The following is an 18,236-nucleotide window of genomic DNA, read 5'->3' as shown; positions in this document are numbered from 1 at the left end:
ATAAACGCTAATAACGCTAAATGCTACTAGCTACTAAACTAATAAACGCTAATAACACTAAATGCTACTAGCTACTAAACTAATAAACGCTAATAACACTAAATGCTACTAGTTACTAAACTAATAAACGCTAATAACGCTAAATGCTACTAGCTACTAAACTAATAAACGCTAATAACGCTAAATCCTACTAGCTACTAAACTAATAAACGCTAATAACGCTAAATGCTACTAGCTACTAAACTACTACAATTCTCCTCAGTATTTGGTCAAAAAGTTCTTCCATCTAACTAACTTTCCCCAGACTGCTGGGATTAATCTGGAGGGTGAAGCAGGTCAAAGGTCAAAGGTTTATAATCAGGGATGTTTCTTCCACAGTCTGAGGTTTAACCTCTAGTTGTGTCAGAACCGGGCCTGACGGGTCGGTGGGCTCCAGAACCCAGCTCCACTCAGACTCTGTAATCCCTCGGTGATCAGCTGATCCGACTGTTTGCTGCAGGAAGCACCTCAGTGGTGCCGCCTGGTGGCAGACAAAACCGCCTGGCAGTACCAGCCAGGTCCGGTCTGGGGTGGAGTCTGTCTGGCTGCTGGTGTAGTAAACAAGCGCTCCCTGCAGCGCTCCTTAATCCTCTGACTCCTGTTGCTCCCTGAGAGTCTCAGAACCGGCTCCATGGGTGGGTCTGTTCATCCAGAACCCCCTCGGTTCTACCCTGTGGTTCTGAGTCACAGTCTGGTCCCGGCAGGTTCTGACCCGGTTGGTGGCACTGGACCAGACAGCTGCAGTGACTCACCGTCTGAACCAGTAATTCTGGGTTTTCCTCTGTCATTACTGGAGCCTCAGTTTCTGCTGCGTCAGCGTCCAGAGCCGGGCCGGGCTCTGATTCAGACCAGACTGTATCTGCTGGTTCTGGCTCCCTGGCCCGGTCTACAGGTTCTGATCCGGCCCATCAGACTGGTAAAGCTTTGGGATTTTCTCAGTTTCAGGAAGAGAAACGGGAATGTTTGTTTAGGAATCTCGTTATTCCGGGATGATCGGCTCTTTCTTCTTCTCCTGCAGATCTGTGCCGACCCTAGACGCCTGCGCTGACCTTTGACCCCTGATCTGCCTTTCAAAGTGTCAGATTTGGGAAATAAAACCATTCCTTGAATCCTCACTGGAAGCCTGAGCTGCTGGAGCTGAAGTAAATCTCCTGGATTGTTTTTATTTTAATGGTAAAACGACAGAAGAAAACTTTGATAAAAGCTGATTTTTGGGGGTTTGTCCGGGAGTTTTCCTCACCTGCGTCCTCCGGTCCGGAGGAGATGGATCCCTGGACCAGAGAACCAGGAAGTTGATCCGGGCCGGGCCGCAACAGAGGGAGGAGCATGTCCTGGAAGAGGAACTACTTTGCATCAGGAGGCGGCGGAGGCACACAGGGAGTGGTGGCGACGCACACCATGGCGTCCATCGCTCCCAGTAAGGGGCTGAGCAACGAGCCGGGTCAGAACAGCTGCTTCCTGAACAGCGCCCTGCAGGTACCGCACAGACACACAGAGACACACAGAGACACACACACACAGAGACACACACACACAGAGACACACACACACACACACACACACACACACACACACACACACACACAGAGACACACACACACAGAGACACACACACACACACACACACACACACACACACACACACACACACAGCGATCCTGTTATTCTCTGAACAGATTATAAAACATAGAAATCACATCCAGAATATCTGATCTGTTTTATTTCTATAAAAGTCCGAGTCTTTGTGTGAGGCTGGAGAGACTCTTCACCATCACCCTAATCTGAGGAGGAAGGCTACAGATCACCACCAGAATCAGAACAGAACCCGACCGGACCGATCCAGAACTTTAATATTACTGCAGTCAGAGGAAACATGGTGATGGTTTAATTAGCTTTAGCTAAAGATGCTAAGAGTATGAATAGTTCTGGTCTCCACTGAGGCTGAGGGAGCCGACACTTTACATTATTATTACTATTAATTATTATTTATTATTACTATTAATTATTATTTATTATTACTATTAATTATTATTTATTATTACTATTAATTATTATTTATTGTTATTACTATTATTATTATTATAATATAATTATAATTATAATATTATAATTATTATTTTATGACTATTATCAATTATTATTGTCAGTTATTATTACTATTATTATTATTTATTGTTACTATTAATTATTATTACTATTATCGATTATTATTATTAATCATTTTTATTACTATTATTAATAATTATTATCAATTATAATTACTATTATTATCATTATTTATTATTATTAATTGTTATTATTAATTATTATTATTGGTGGAGCTGTTATTGATTATGATTAATTTTTTTTCTTTTTTTTTACCCCTCCAGGGTCTTTTGTGGCTCTAGTGCCCCTTATATGACAGCAGGCTGACAGGAAACGGGGAAGACATGCGGCAAATGTCGCCGGGTCCGGGAATTGAACCCGCGACGGCCGCGTCGAGGACTCAAGGCCTCCAAATACGGGTCGCGCTAACCGCTACGCCACCACGGCACGCCCCTTAATTAGTTATTTTAATATCAATATCTCTTTATCGACTCGTCGATCCGGTTAAATTCTGCTGAACTTGTAGCGTTTGGATTTTTATCTGACCCGGTTCTGGTCATAGTTCTGGACCGCTGTGTTCCTGCTGCAGTAGAACCTCAGAACCTTTCCCAGCACCGGTTCCGGTCCAGTTATCTGAAAGATCCAATTGGTTCCTGCTGAGTGGGAAACGGGCCGCCTCCAGTGATGGTTCTGACGAAACGGGCCGGATTGAACCGACCCGTCAGAACTCTGTGATCCAACAGAGCAGAACCGGTTCCTCGGTTCTTCCAGAACTTTCCTGCAGCCATTTGGACCTCAGAACAGGTCCATAAGAACCAGAGCCGCAGCGCTGCAGCGTCCTGGACCGGTTCCACTGCCAGGTTCTGCTCTGGGCGTCCCGCGGAGCCGTGAGCAGACGGTCCGGTACCAGAACCCGGCAGCATATTGGACTCGGCGGGACGGAGGAACAAACAGAACTGAGTCAGCACTTCCTGCTGGGTCGGGCCGGTCCGTTCAGGTTCTGTCTCTGCTCAGCCCGTCTCTGGTTCTGGTTCCCTCTAAACTGACCCCGTTGCTTCGGCCCACTGAGCGTTTCTGATCAACGCTGGCCCGTTTAAATCCGGACGGGTTCTGACCCGTCTCACCAACGGTCCGGTTCTGGTCCGGAGCCCTCAGTGACACCTGGTGGTGGAGGCGGGGATGGCAGCGATCAGAACCAGTTAAACCAGTTAAACCAGTAGAGGATCTTCATCATCATCATCCTCAGACCAGTGGAGGCTGCTGCAATCTGATTGGTCCGTTTAGACCCAGAACCAGAACTGTTCCATGTATCTGACTGTAAATAAAACGATAATAAAAGGTTCTGGTTCTGTCCTCAGGTTCTGGTTCTGGTCCTGTCCTCAGGTTCTGGTTCTGGTTCTGTCTTCAGGTTCTGGTTCTGGTTCTGGTTCTGTCCTCAGGTTCTGGTTCTGTCCTGTCCTCAGGTTCTGGTTCTGTCCTGTCCTCAGGTTCTGGTTCTGGTTCTGTCCCCAGGTTCTGTGGCACCTGGATATCTTCCGTCGGAGTTTCCGTCAGCTCTCCTCCCATAAGTGTCTGGAGGATTCCTGCATCTTCTGCGCCCTGAAGGTGAGGACCAGGAGCTCGGCCCGGTCCCGGCCTGGTTCCGGTCCGGTTCTGACCCGCTGTCTGCTCTCCTCCAGAACATCTTTGCCCAGTTCCAGTTCAGCAGTGAGAAGGTTCTGCCGTCCGACGCGCTGCGCAGCGCGCTGGCCAAGAGCTTCCAGGACCAGCAGCGCTTCCAGCTGGGCGTCATGGACGACGCCGCCGAGTGCTTCGTAAGGCCGGAACCGGACCGGAACCGGGCCGGAGCCGGGCGGTCCGATCGCACCTTCACTCTGGTTCTGCGTGTTCACAGGAGAACATCCTGATGAGGATCCACTTCCACATCTCAGACGAGACCAAGGAGGACGTCTGCACCGCCAGACACTGCATCCCGCACCAGAAGTTCGCCATGACGCTGTTCGAGCAGGTGAGGCGGCCCGACAGAACCATCAGAACCATCAGAACCATCAGCAGGTGTGTTGGTCTGTACAGCGGGTGAGACTGACCCGGTGTCTCCCCCCAGTGTGTGTGCAGCAGCTGCGGAGCGTCGTCCGACCCGCTGCCCTTCATCCAGATGGTCCACTACATCTCCACCACCTCGCTGTGGTGGGTTCCTTTCAGAGCCGCCATCTTGGACTCTGACGCGGTAGCTAGGCAACGCCTCGGGGTCGCCCTGGCAACCAGACACCCGAAGTGTTTCTGCAGCAGGTTGAGTGAAACCAGGAGGTCCAGGAAAGAGCTTCAGCTTCTATCAACGTATTTCTAGACCTGTAAACGTCTAGATCTTTATTTAATATGGAAATAAAGACGTTTCATCAGAATCCAGTTTAAAAACCAAAATGAAATAATATTTAGTTTCCATCAGAGATCCGACGACAGACGATCTGATGTCGTCAGAGACGAGTTTCACCAGAATGAAGTTCAGATCCATGAGGTCAGAGGTCACGATCTGTTTCATCAGGAGTTTAACAGAAACTTTAAAAGAAAAAACTTTCACTGAAATAAAAGGAGCTTTAGTTTATAAATCTGTTACATTTTGTCTGCAAAGGATTCAACAGCAGCAAAGAAATAACATTTAACATTAAAATAAATGATTCTAAATGCAAAACATTGGGCACAAATCCTGGAGGAACTCCAGAATAAAACCAATAAATTCATGATATTAACCTAATAAAGTCAGAATCATGAGATTAGACATGTTATTATGCAAATGAGGTTGAAATAATGAGAATAAAGTTGTAATATTGCAAGAATAAAGTCAAAATAATATGAAGTTTTGATCGTAGCAGAATAAGTTTAATACTTTAATACAAGAATAAAATATGAAAATGATGCAAACATGAAGTGATGAAATCACCAGAATAAATCCGTAATAAAATGAGATTATTGTTTCCTGGCATAAAGTCCTGAGGAAGAGTCACTGCTGGATGCTGATTGGCTGATCAGGTCGCCCTGCTTCCTCCTCTTCCTCCTCTTCCTCTTCTTCCTCAGCAACCAGGCGGTGAAGATGCTGGAGTCCAGAGAGAATCCGACGCCCAGCATGTTCGGAGAGCTGCTGCGCAACGCCAGCATGGGCGACCTGCGCACCTGCCCAGTAAGCAGATACTGGTCCTGATACTGGTACTGGCCCAGATACTGGTCCTGTCCCAGTCCTGATTCTGGTCCCGTCCTCAGAGCCGGTGCGGCCAGCAGCTCCGGATCGCCCGGGTTCTGCTCAACAGCCCAGAGATCGTCAGCATCGGCCTGGTGTGGGACTCGGAGCACTCGGACCTGGCCGAGGACGTCATCCACTCTCTGGGAACCCGCCTGCGACTCGGAGATGTGAGGAACCGACCTGGAGGTGAACCGGAGCGCGGCGGGCAAACGGGCTGACCCGGTTCTGGTTCTGCAGCTGTTCTACAGGGTGACGGAGGAGAAGGCCCGGCGGGCCGAGCTCTACCTGGTGGGCGTGGTCTGCTACTACGGCAAGCACTACTCCACCTTCTTCTTCCAGACCAAGATCAGGAGGTGGATGTACTTCGATGACGCTCATGTGAAGGAGGTGAGACCCGAAACCAGCCGGCCCGGTTCTGATGGAGTCCGATTTATTACCTTAAACCTGGTGGAGGGTCTGTTGGTCCCAGTGAGGTCCCAGTGAGGTCACAGTGAGGTCCCAGTGAGGTCACAGTGAGGTCACAGTGAGATGTAATTATATTAGTTGTGTTACCACCCCACGCCACTAGAGGCAGTATCAGGCCAGAAAAGATGCGACTAAGGAGCAGATTTAGAAGTTCACAGAAAACTACAGAATCTGTTAAAAACTGTGAGCTGAGCTGAAGTAAATAAAAGAGAGAAGTTCAAATTCATGCTGAGAGTGAAAATCCTTCCTAAAGATGAAAATATATCACAGATTTCAAAAGAAAATAAAAACAGGAGACCGCGGATTATATAGGAAATAGCGCCCCCTTCACTTCTGGAGTGCAATGGTCCCATTTCCAAATAAGGTCTGAGACTGACAGTGGTCCCGCCCCTTCCTGTTTGCTGCAGCGAGGTGGACTTGGAGGATTCAGGCACATCATTTACCCAGAATGCATTGCAGCGTGTACAACATGGCGACATTCCTGTGAAAATATTTTATTAAAATGTATAAAAACTAAGATAAATATTTCTCAAATAAGGTCTATTTTTATAAACAGTTGTGTTTCCCTTTAAGAAAAATGTTGTAATTAGATGAAGAAAAACTCATAATAATGTCATAATAACTTAATAAAACTAGTAAACCAGGAGTAAAGTTATAGAAATACCAAAATAAAGTCATAAATATGAGCATAATGTCAGAGAATAAAGTCATATTTTACAGTGTAACTGATAATTAATCTGTGGAAATAACCAGATTATGATGAAGGATGAAGGATCTGCTCCTCTTCCTCACTTCAGCTCACAGTTCCATCCCTCTATCATCCATCCCTCCATCATCCATCCCTCCATTCCTCTCTCTCTCTCCTGCTCTGGTTTTTCTTTCTTTGTGAAACAGGAAATCCCTCCATTGTTTGTTGGTGCAGCTGGTCAGATCAGAGGTCAGAGGTCAGATCAGTGAACACTTTTTGCCCACGTTGCAGACCAGCTCCCGTCTCTTTCTGCCTGTTGAACAAACCGTTACTCTCTTTGCTCTGGTCCGGTCCGGTCCGGTCCGAGCGCTGCTTTGGAAAACGGAGGACGGGTGGAAACGATAGAGAGAGAAAAGCTAAAGGAAGTTTTTCTCCATCAGAGACGGTGAGACGCTGCTGGCCGGATCCGGATCATTTTCTCACGTTTACAGCAGAATCAGATTTTAAAACCAGACGATTTATTTCCAACACTTTGGGTTTTTAGAGGAAGGTCAGAGAAACTGGTTGAAGCTCAGTTCCAGTTTTCTTTAGTTTATGGAAAGTTTTCAGTTAGAAAACCTGAATCAATACTGAAACAAGAGATTTGGGAAAAACTGAAGAAATGTAAACATTTGACCTGATTTATGATTTTATTGAAGAAACTTTAGAAAAGAAAATGGTTGATGGAAATTCAACCTTCGTTTCTATAGAAACCGTGAGAAATCTTCTCACTGATTTTCTGAAACATCCCATAATAGTTTCATGTTTCTGTGTTTATATCAATCAGAAACATTCGTTCCCATGGCAACCAGAGCAGAGCTCAGGTTTCCTCTGGTTCTCCGGTGGTCGGTTCTGGAGTTCTGGGTTAGCCTTCTGATCACGATCCAGTCCAGAACCGGACCTCCAGCTGTCAGAGGTTTCAGTGAACGGGTCCAACACGGCCCTGCTGTTCCCCTCCCCTCCCTGTTTCTGCTGTTCCCTCAGATCGGGCCCCGGTGGAAGGACGTGGTGTCGCGCTGCATTAAGGGCCGCTACCAGCCGCTGCTGCTGCTGTACGCCGACCCGCGCGGGACGCCGGTGACCCTGCAGGACCTGCCGCCGCACCTCGACCTGCAGCGCCTCCACAGGGCCGGCTACGACAGCGAGGACTCTGGTAACATGAGGAGCAGACACTCGACCTGCCGCCGCTACCGGCTACCAGCTTTAGGGCTACCAGCTGTAGAGCTACAGCTACAGGTGTAGAGCTACCAGCTGTACATAGCTCTACAGCTACATATGTAGGTGTAGCTGGTAGTTCTACAGCTGGTAGCTCTACAGCTGGTAGCTCTACAGCTGGTAGTTCTACAGCTGGTAGCTCTACAGCTGGTAGCTCTACAGCTGGTAGCTCTACAGCTGGTAGCTCTACAGCTGGTAGTTCTACAGCTGGTAGCTCTACAGCTGGTAGTTCTACAGCTGGTAGCTCTACAGCGGCTCTAGCTGCTACAGGGCTACCGGTAGCTCTCTGTGTTTCACTCATAAATGACCCATTGCCGCCCCCTGCAGGCCGTGAGCCGTCCATCTCCAGCGACACTCGAACCGACTCGTCCACAGAGAGCTACTGTGGCCGCCAGTCCTCCCAGTCCTCCCAGTCCTCCCAGTCCCACCATGAGGCCGTGGCGAGTCGCTGCTCCTCCGATTCCCAGGGAACGCTCGTCTGCATGGAGCGACCCGACAGAACCGACAGAACGCTGCATGCCTCCCTCTGCAGCCTGGACGCCATAGGTACCAGACTGTCCTCTGCTGTCCTCACTCACTGCTTCACTCATTCACTCATTCACCGTGTTGCATGATGGGTAAACCATCCCATAATGCCTGTCATTGTAAGGCCGCGCGGCGGACGCCGAGCAGCCTCTGAGGAAAGGAGGCGGGGCCGCAGAAAGGAGGCGGAGCTCCAACTGGTCGCGGCGAATCAAACCAGAACTCGATCCGCCATCGGCAGGTTACCACAGCGATGGTAGGCGGGGCTTAGATTAACGAGGAAATAAAATAAATTATAATCTAATAAACAGGAAGTTAGAGTCACCAGAACGCAAAGATCAGAATAAAGAGTTTATTACATCAGTTAGTTTATGAAGAGAATAAAACAAGCAGGTGATGATGAGGTTTGATTTAATCTGGTACTGAATCTGGTTTAATCTGGTTCAAACTGGTTTAATCTGGTTCAAACTGGTTTAATCTAATCTGGTTCAAACTGGTTTAATCTAATCTGGTTCAAACTGGTTTAATCTGGTTCAAACTGGTTTAATCTGGTCGGTTCTTCATGTCCTCAGTCTCTCGCCATTGGTTCCTCATCGCTGCTGTCCTCTGTCCTCCTCCGTCTCTCCTCTCGTCCTCTACATGTTTTTCTTCTCCTCTGTCCTCCAGGAGAAACCTTAAAGGAGAAGCAGGCTCCTCGGCACCTCCCCAAACCTTCATCCTCCTCCTCATCCTCAGCCGGTCGCCTCAGAGACTTTAAGGAGACGATGACCAACATGATCCGCCCGCCGTCCTCCTCGTCCTCCTCCTCTCTGCCGGCCGCCGTCCTCTCCTCCGAGCTCCTCCCTGCTGCAGACGCAGCTCTGAGCTCCTCCTCCTCTCCAGTCCAGGACTGGGAGGCCGACAGCACCAGCAGCGAGTCCAAAGCCAGCTCCTCTGGAGGAGTGGGGAGGTGCCGGCCGGCGTGGAGGCCGCGGAAGGAGACGCTCAACATCGACGCCATCTTCATGCGCGAGCGGCGGAGGCAGGCGGGATACAGCCCCCTGGGAGGAGGAGCCTGTGAGCCCGACGGGGCCCACACCGCCTCCTTGGGCCAGGAGGAGGCGCCGTCCATCAGAGCGGCCTTCTCCCGGACTCTCCCCAGCTCCTTCACAGGACGGCAGCTCCCTGCTCCTCCTGCTCCTCCCAGGCTGATCCAGAGGATGGAGAGCGGCTACGAGAGCAGCGACAGGAACAGCGGCAGCCCCGTCAGCCTGGACCTCAGCCTGGGAGACAGGTGAGACTGTTAGGCCCCAAACCCGGAGGTGAAAGGTCACAGAGTTACCAGAGGAGCCCCAAACAACATTCATGAATTTCAGGTCTCTGGGTCTGGGGTCAAAGAGCAACAGGAGACGGTTAAGACTTGACCTTTGACCTACAGCTTCACTCTGGTTCTGGGTGCTGTTGGAAGAATCACATCCCATAATATGATCCACTGTGTCTGCAGGGACAGTGGTGAGAAGAAGCCTTCCTCCTCCTCCTCATCCTCAGGACCCTCATGGAGGAACATCAGGTCAAAGAGCAGCGGCGCTCTGCTGCAGGACCTCCACTCCTCCAGCAGGGGGAGCCTCGGTACGAAGGCCGACGTCTGTAGGACCCGATCCAGAGTCTGTCTGTAACCCTGATGTTCCTGCTGCCGCAGCGCCCCCCGCAGGCCGCAGCGAGCTGGACGAGCTGCAGGAGGAGGTGCTGAGGAGAGCCAGGGAGGAGGAGCAGCAGCGGCGGCAGGAGAAGGAGAGGGAGGAGGCGCTGGGCTTCAACCCCAGACCCAGCAAGTACCTGGACCTGGACCAGCTGCAGATCCAAGGTAACTCAGGATGGAGGATCCTGACGGTTGATCCCTGCTGGATCTGCTGTCGTCTCGTGTTCTGGTTGGACTGCAGAACCTGGTGATCCACTGAGCTCCTGGTGATCCACTGAGCTCCTGGTGATCCACTGAGCTCCTGGTGATCCACTGAGCTCCTGGTGATCCACTGAGCTCCTGGTGATCCACTGAGCTCCTGAGATGATGGACGGTTAAATCTGCAGTTCTTTGAAGACAGAGCAGTCCATGTTCATCTGGATCTAATGTTCCTGGTAACTGATGATGGTTCTCCAGCAGAGAGCTGCCGGACCGGAGCGGATCCTCCAGAACCTGTTGGTCTGGTTTCCATGTTCAACCAGAACATCCCAGCCGAGACCATCTGGACTTTGTGACATGGAGTTTCGCTCTGCCTGAATGAGGGATGATCCTCATCATGCAGATGGTTTAAAAGAACCTCAGGAGGTTCTGATGGGTCCAAAATGGACCAAGACGTTACACCACAAACCATTATCTGGATCCTGATGGTTTCATGTTATCTGCTGCTGTAGCTCAGCTGCTTCAAGGTTCCACATATTATCTGGGGGAATAGTTAAATCCTCCTGATCACGGTGTGATTTTTATCAGAAGGAGAAACAGACGGGATCAGGTTGACCTGAACAGAATCTGGCCACATGTATGAAGATTCCCTGGATCTTCATTCCAGTCGTGTTTTAAATAATCCAGATGTGATTAGAGTCCAGAGAGCTGGAAGACTCCACAGGTCAGAGAGAAAACTGGACCAGTCAAAGTATCAACTCAATCTGTGTGACGGTAACGAAACCATCAGCAGCTTGTAGATATTCATGGTTGAGTTTGTGCAGATGGATTCATAAACCTCCTGTTGGCCCGACGTGATGGAGCCGCAGGAGGAGAGGAAATCAACCAGGAGCTGATCGATTCTTATTGATCATATTGATAACATTTATTAGAAACAATAGTTTTACGTTTAGTTCTGGATTTGAGCCAGAACTTAAGATAAGATGAGATAAATCTTTATTGTCATTGTCACAAGAACAATGAAATTTAAAAGGTGCCATCAGTCAGTGCATATGCTTAAAAACAAAAAATAACTGTCTCACAATTCACACACAATGTAAGAATTAACAAATAACTGGTAAAAAAAACCCACTAAATAAGAACAGCCACATTCTCACAGACATCATTCATGATGATTAATGGTTGTTTTTGATTGCATTTAGTTTTGTTATTGCTGTCGGGTAGAAACTGTCTCTGAGACGGTTGGTTCTGGTTCTGGTTGCTCTGTATCTTCTGCCTGAAGGCAGCAGTGTGAACAGAGAAGGTCCGGGGTGAGAAGTGTCCTTTGTGATGTGTTGTGCTTTTCTTAGACAGCGGTCGCTGTGCAGGTCCTCCAGTGAGGGGAGAGGGCAGCCAATGATTTTTTGGGCTGTATTCACAACCCTTTGGAGAGCTTTCCTTTGAGCCGCAGTGCTGCTGTTATTAAGGGAGCTTCTGTTACTCTGTGTGTGTGTGTGTCAGTGTGTGTGTGTGTGTGTGTGTGTGTGTGTGTGTGTGTGTGTGTGTGTGGTCAGCAGATGGAGCAGCAGGAATGTTCTCCACTGATCTGCTGAACAAACTCCAACTGAAATACAAAGGAAGTGATGAACAAACAGCTGCCATTGTTACTGACGGTGTGTGTGTGTGTGTGTGCGTGTGTATGTGTGTGTGTGTGTGTGTGTGGGTGTGTGTGGGTGTGTGTGTGTGTGTGTGTGTGTGTGTGTATGTGTGTGTTCTGCAGGTAAAGGCGACAGCTTTGACAGGTGTGTGATGGAGGCGGAGCTCCTGCTGGACCAGTCGTTGCGCTTGGAGCAGGCGGGCGACGTTGCAGCGGCGCTGTCTGCGGTCAATGAAGCCGTCTGTAAGCCCCGCCCCTTTGTGTGACCCCACCCCTCTTTGTGACCCCGCCCCTTCATAACGAATCTCAGTCCTGGTGGGGAACCAGAACCGGGTTCTCCGGTCTCTCAGAGGAACCTTAGCTCCTGTTTCTAGTCAGTCGGTCGATCGGCTGGTTCTGGGTTCTGATCCGGTCCAAATTGCCTGAAACCTGCAGCAGAAGAAGTCTGTGAATGATGAGAGTAGATCAGTCCTGAAACAGAACCAGAACCTTCGGCCCGGTTTCATTGGTTTGGGTTTCCATTCTTTCTGTTTGATTTCCTCACAGCGCCACCATGAGGCCGCATCGCCTCCTGATGTTTCACTTCCTGTTTCCTTTAAACATTTCTGCATGACCTCATCACAGTGTTTTATTATTTATTCACCTTTTCTTTTCCATTTATTCCTTTTCCTTTATTTTCTGTTTCCATGGTTACGTTTTCCTGCACCGCTGCAGCCAAGCTGCGGCCGGCGGCGGCTCAGGGCGGAGCCGGTAGCCACAGCCGGCTGCAGCGCTGCATGAGGAGATGCCGCAGCCTGCAGCAGCGCATGCAGCAGCTGCTGCTGCAGCAGTCAGAGGCAGTAAAACAGGAAGCAGAGCAGCAGGAGGAGCAGCAGACGCTGGAACAGCCCAGGTACCACCTGCTCTGCTCAGCCAATCACAGGCCAGCTGGCCCAGCCTGTTGGGGCTCAGTGCTGCCCCCTACTGTCAGGATCAGAGTGGAGCTGCTGGATCTGTTTTCCATTTCTGTGACACGTTACTACGTCATAACGTCTAAGCCCCGCCCCCTCAGAGCAGCAGGTGACCTCAGTCTTCTCTCCATCCTCTGCAGATCAAAGCCTCTCCAGCTCCCAGTTCTTCTGACAGAGAAGCAGGGCGACCAATCAGCTGCCGGACAAGACCACCAGGCTCCTCCCCCTTTCACCTGCCTTGTTAAGCCCCTCCCTCCTGCATCAAGTTTGCCCTCTGACCCCGCCTCCAGCAGGAGCCCCTGCTCTGGCTTTGGGAAACCCCTCGGTAGCGCCAGGTCCCTCCCTGCTCTCGCTGTGGAAACCAACCTGGACGACGTGGCCCCGCCCCCTCCACCGGAAGAGGCGTGGCCTGAGCCGTCACAAGCCCCGCCCCCTCAGTGGCCATGTTCCCAAACTCCATCCCCTGCTGGAGGTAACAACAGGCATCATGAGGTGATGGAGGATCACTGCAGAAACAAACAGGCCACGCCCACAAACCTAGCCCCGCCCCCTTCCTCCTGCCCAACCAGGAAGTGGTCTTGTTTAACCCCGGATCAGCTGGATGTTATGGATTCTCCCTCATGCTCCGCCCCCACCGCCCCACCTGTGGGCAGGCCAATCAGGAGCTGCTCCCCACCAGCCAATCAGGTTCTCAGAGCCGCCCTGCCTGTTCAACGCTGGGCCGAAAACGTCAACAGATACTACAACTCCCAGCATGCAGCAGCAGAGGGGGAGGAGTTATCGGAGCTGGAGACGCTGTACCAGGCCAGCCTGCAGGCTCCCAGCATGCCGCGGGGCAGCCGTGGCGTCAGCCCGCAGCCAGGGGGCAGCAGAGCAGGTAGGAGCCCAGATGGCAGGAACTCCTCTTCAGATGTGAACATCAGTGTGAACACTTCCTGTTTCTGTTCCAGCGGTGAGGAGAACGCCATCCGGATCCAGACGCTCCAAAACGCCGACGGCTGAAATTGAGAGAAACGCCTACAGGAGACCGGTCTCACCTGGAGAGCAGGTAGAACCCACAGGAAGCTGCTGCTAACACCAGAACCAAGAGAGTTTATCGATCAGTTTATATTCAGTAAACTGATCGATAAACTGGAGTTTTAGGTTTTTACAGAATCTGCTGTGGTTCTGGTTGACATGAGAACCTTCTGGGTTTTCTGAACATCTGGGTTCTGAAGGTAACTAACGGTAATTTCCTGCTGCAGCCGGTTTTCGCCTTCAGCAGGAATCGATTTCTGACAGAAACAAGTTTTTATCTTTGAGTCTGGAAGTAAAATCCTAAAAACTGATGAATGAAACCAGATTCATCCTGACGTTCTTCCTCACTGATTCCTCCGTGTCCTCTGCAGCCCCCTGCAGGCGAAGACGAGAACTACAGTGCAGAGAACCTGCGACGCCTCGCTCGAAGTCTGAGCGGAACCGTCATCGGGTCGAGACCGCAGAACCTCCAGCAGAACCTCCAGTGCAGCTGTGTACGTCACACACAGGTTCATGCTGCCACCTGGTGGTGACATGTGGTCACTGCAGCCTGCTTCATGAACCGTTCCTCTGGTGATTCAGACTGACTCAGTTCAAAGACCAGATAAAACCAGGAAGTTAATTCTGTTCTGAGTCCAGCAGGTTTGGACTGAGGTCAAAGTTCAGCAGGTTTAACATCAGGTTTAGTTTCAGGTTCCTCTGCTTGTTCGGCCTCAAGCTGCTGGTTAAACATTCTGGTTTAGTTTTGCCCTGAGCCCGGTTTGCCAGGCGGCGCCGGCCCGGTCCACTGGCCCGGTCCGTCCTGAACTCGGCCTGCGGAGGAACCCTGATGTTTTGCTCTTGCTGAACGTCTGATCTGCTGAAGCTACGGTGGCTCAGAGGAGACACATGCTGACAGGAAGTCGGATCAGAACATTTCAGGGTTTGTTCAGTTCATCTTCATCATGTTAACTGTTTCTCCTCTTCCCTTCACCTTCATCCCCCTCCTCTTCCTCACCACCTCTGAAGGACCCCTCTGTGTCCAGACCCCCCCTCAGACACTCAGACCTTCACTGCTCCTCTTCCTCCTTGGACCGACTCCACGGCCCTCCGGCTCCACGGCCCCCCCACACGCAGACGCCACGGCCCCCCCACACGCAGACGCCACGGCCCCCCCCCTCCTGGGGACGCTCAGGTAACCCGTCACCTCTTCATCCTCCACCTCCTCCTCTTCCTCATTGACCTGCTGACTTCCTGTTGGGTGAAACTCAAACTGTTCATTAGGAACTGGTTCATGTTCACATCCTTCATGTAGTTCACTGAATCAGTTCACTAACCAGTTCTTTAGGTTCACTTTACTAAATGTTTCCTTTAGTTTTACCAATCAGTCGTCATCATGGCTGACTTCCTGCGGCTCTGATTGGCTAAGGAGTATTGCATCACTTCCTGTTGCTGTTATTCTCTTTGTTTTTATTTGATCTAAACTTTATTGATTTATTTTAACATAAACAAGTTGAAACATATTTTACTTTTAACTCCGTGTTCTCAACCTGCCGAGCCTCGCTAGTCTAGTTAGCTTAGCATTAGCTTTGTTAGCTTAGCATCAGCAGCTGGACCTCACGTTGGCCGGGTGGCGGTCCGTAGGAAGCCTCGATCCAGAACCACCGACCCGTTTGAGTTTCTCCTGCTCAAAACCAAACCTGCTGATGATCAGAACCGAGACGGAAGCAGCGATCGGTTCTGGTCGGTTCTGATGGGTTCTGGTCGGTTCCTCCTCGACCGGCTGACGATTCTCAGCTTCATAATTCTGATGAATCCAGAAACAAAAACCGGGACGATTTAAAAGAACAAACAGAAAAAAACATTTTATTGATCAGAACTGAATTAAAAAGCAATAAAATCATAAAAGGTTTTGAATAGTTTTTCATTTTCCTGCATTCGGTTCTGATGGGTTCTTGTCGGTTCTGATTGGTTCCTTTTGTCTCATTGGTCGGTTAACTGGACTTTAACCTGAACAACTCGACTAAATAAACTAGTTTTAACCAGAACCAGAACCAGGCAGGTGTTCACCAGGTAACTCTGCTCTTCCTCCTCCTCTTCCTCAGGTTCTCCTTGGCACCAGGTTCTGGTTCTGTCTGACAGCGGCCCGACTCCCTCGGCTCTCCACGGCGTCGCCATGAGTTACGCCACTCTTCCTCGCCGTGCCTGGCCCCCCTCCTCCTCCTCTTCCTCCCTCCCCAGGCCCAGACCCGGTTCTGCCGGTTCCGGTCCACAGAGTCTCTATGGCGCCCCGCCCGCCCCCCACCGCCATCGTCAGGCGTCACTTCCTGTTGTTGCTCCACGGCGCCCCCGTGTGTCAGGAGACGTTCCTGCTCAGCCTCTGCGCCTCGACGTTCCCCCGGAGACGGACTGGCGGCGCCATGTGGACCCGCGGGCCGCCCGGCGCCAGCAGCTTCCTGCCCGACCCGGCCAGCCTTTGTGGCCCGGTACCGTTTGGGCAGCAAACAGAGAGGGAGGCGTCAGCAGGTTCATGGGGGTCAGAGGTCACGACCAGAACCAGAACCTGAGAGGAGACAGAAGAAGCTGAGCAGATCCAGAACTTCCCTGAAGAACCAGAACAGAGCCGGATCGGAACCAAAGCCAGCAGAACTCTTGGTCCAGATGTGGACCCTGGTCTCCTCCAGAACCTCCTCCAGAACCTCCTCTGTTCTGCTGGACCCGTGTGGCTCCAGCTGAGCAGCAGGCGAAGAAAAGACTTCCTGTGTTCAGCTGAACAGAACCTGGATGTGGTTTTGCAGGTTCTGGTTCTGTTGGACTGCAGAGCTCATCGGGTTTCCTTTGGGCTCTTCAGACTGAAGCTTCCTGTTTCCTCGGCGTTCTGATTGGTTCTGCTCTTCAGATCTCCATCCAACTCTGATGTCACTTCCTCTGTTCAACATCCAGTTTTCTTCGCCATTTTCCAGCTCTTTAGGCGATGGAGGAACTCAGACCGCTGACTCCACCCGGCTGGCGCTCCAGGTGGCAGAAACAAACCAACCAGCTTCAGAAACGTCTGGGTTAAAGTTCAGAAAGTTCTGCTTGTTTTTCTCCACCAAACAGACGATTAAAAAGCTTCAAGGAAACGATTCAAGTCTCATCATTCAGCCTCGTCACAAGTTCTGGTTCGGTTGACCCAGAAGGTTCTGGATGAGTCCAGAAACCAGAACAACAAAAATAGAAAAATGTTGTGCAACTTTTCAGTTTCAGGTAGAAAATCTGAATGAAAGAAAAAAATAAAGATTTTCCACTTTTGACCTTCATCAAGTGAAAAATGATTTAATGCAAAAACGTTTTATTGAAATTAATATTATATATAATATAATATAACCACCTGTTTTCTACATTTTCCCCCTGGACTAATTACATAATTTATTTGTAGAACGTGATGATAATCAGATCAATCATCAAAAGGATTCAATAAAGCATAAAGAGTTTTAAAACAATTTTAAACCATGGCATTAAATTATTGGTCAAAGAGAAATTCGCTTTGTACTGACAGAAACCAAACTATTTATAGATTTATATTCAGAGGGAATATATATTTTTACATATCCAAACATCAGCATCTCAGCTTTAAGCCACATTTTATAAAATCCAGTAATAATTATTTGATAAAATCCAGTAATAACTCTATTCTGCTCCAACCAAACCCAAAAAAGGTTTTTGCATCTTTAATATTTGTTTTATTAAAATCAAATCATATTTCTCCTGCTGTGAGTCAGAAGGATCAAAGGTTTTTAAAAGCTGTGGAATCAGAATCACATAATGGAAAAATACAAAGTTTGATACAGAAGTTATTTATTCTGCTTTTGAAATGTTTAATAACATTTTGATTGTTATAGAATCTCATGTTTATATTTTTAGCTCTTGATAATCTCAGACAATAAAAGGCAACTATGTGATAATTCTTCACAAAAAATATTACTGAATTGTGAAACTGTTTTAAATTGTAGGCAAATATAGATTCCATAAATTATGACTGAAAAGTTCCTTTGTCAGCAGCTCCATCACCAAGTTAAAGACTTTATATAGATTAATTACTTTTATTTCAACATATATTTCGTGTATATTTAATAGCTGCTAAAAGGTTCTTTTCTAAAGCTGCTATTAAGACGAGCTGATCAGGATCCTGAGTTCACATGAAGTTTTATTCTTTATTCTTAGCTCTAGAAAAGAAAATGTTTTCCAGTGACTTCAGGTCAATGAGGTCATTCAGAAAATAAGATTTTCATGTCAGGTTGTAAATATTAATCTGACATTAACCTCCAGTTATTGCGGGGCAACTGGAAGCTGACTGGTCTCTGATTAATGGGTTTAATGTTTCTGGGAAACAGAATCAGAGGAACATCAGCGACCAGATTCCTGCTGACTGACTGGTCTGGGCTCAGGCTGCTGGTTCCTCCACAGGCCATACTGGTTCTGATCACAGAAACTGGTTTCATTAAACCAGT

General features: G+C 49.2%; 1 protein-coding gene across 4 annotated transcripts; it reads left to right on the top strand.

Annotated features, from left to right (window-relative positions):
• The first annotated feature begins 1,315 nt into the window (after positions 1-1,315).
• Positions 1,316-17,039, top strand: LOC116734398 (inactive ubiquitin carboxyl-terminal hydrolase 54-like). Of its 4 annotated transcripts, XM_032585766.1 has the most exons (23): positions 1,423-1,515; positions 1,773-1,915; positions 3,637-3,729; positions 3,804-3,938; positions 4,019-4,132; positions 4,229-4,311; positions 5,197-5,299; positions 5,380-5,526; positions 5,597-5,746; positions 7,536-7,704; positions 8,094-8,312; positions 8,416-8,544; positions 8,955-9,561; positions 9,772-9,896; positions 9,967-10,131; positions 11,924-12,043; positions 12,515-12,692; positions 12,891-13,194; positions 13,417-13,627; positions 13,701-13,798; positions 14,139-14,261; positions 14,776-14,941; positions 15,852-17,039. In XM_032585766.1, exons 2-23 carry the CDS (start codon positions 1,913-1,915, stop codon positions 16,331-16,333), a joined length of 3,924 nt encoding a protein of 1,307 aa, XP_032441657.1. In that variant the 5' UTR covers positions 1,423-1,515; positions 1,773-1,912; the 3' UTR covers positions 16,334-17,039. The 4 variants fall into 4 exon arrangements, with proteins under 4 accessions (XP_032441655.1, XP_032441656.1, XP_032441658.1 ...); XM_032585764.1 differs by lacking the exon at positions 1,773-1,915 and having other exon boundaries at positions 1,316-1,515; positions 15,852-16,871; XM_032585765.1 differs by lacking the exons at positions 1,773-1,915; positions 8,416-8,544 and having other exon boundaries at positions 1,316-1,515; positions 15,852-16,871.
• The last annotated feature ends 1,197 nt before the right edge of the window (positions 17,040-18,236 follow it).

The sequence above is a fragment of the Xiphophorus hellerii genome, chromosome 15, assembly GCF_003331165.1.
Source record: "Xiphophorus hellerii strain 12219 chromosome 15, Xiphophorus_hellerii-4.1, whole genome shotgun sequence".
Classification (NCBI taxonomy): Eukaryota; Metazoa; Chordata; class Actinopteri; order Cyprinodontiformes; family Poeciliidae; genus Xiphophorus; species Xiphophorus hellerii.
This window is presented reverse-complemented; position numbering and strand designations above follow the sequence as displayed.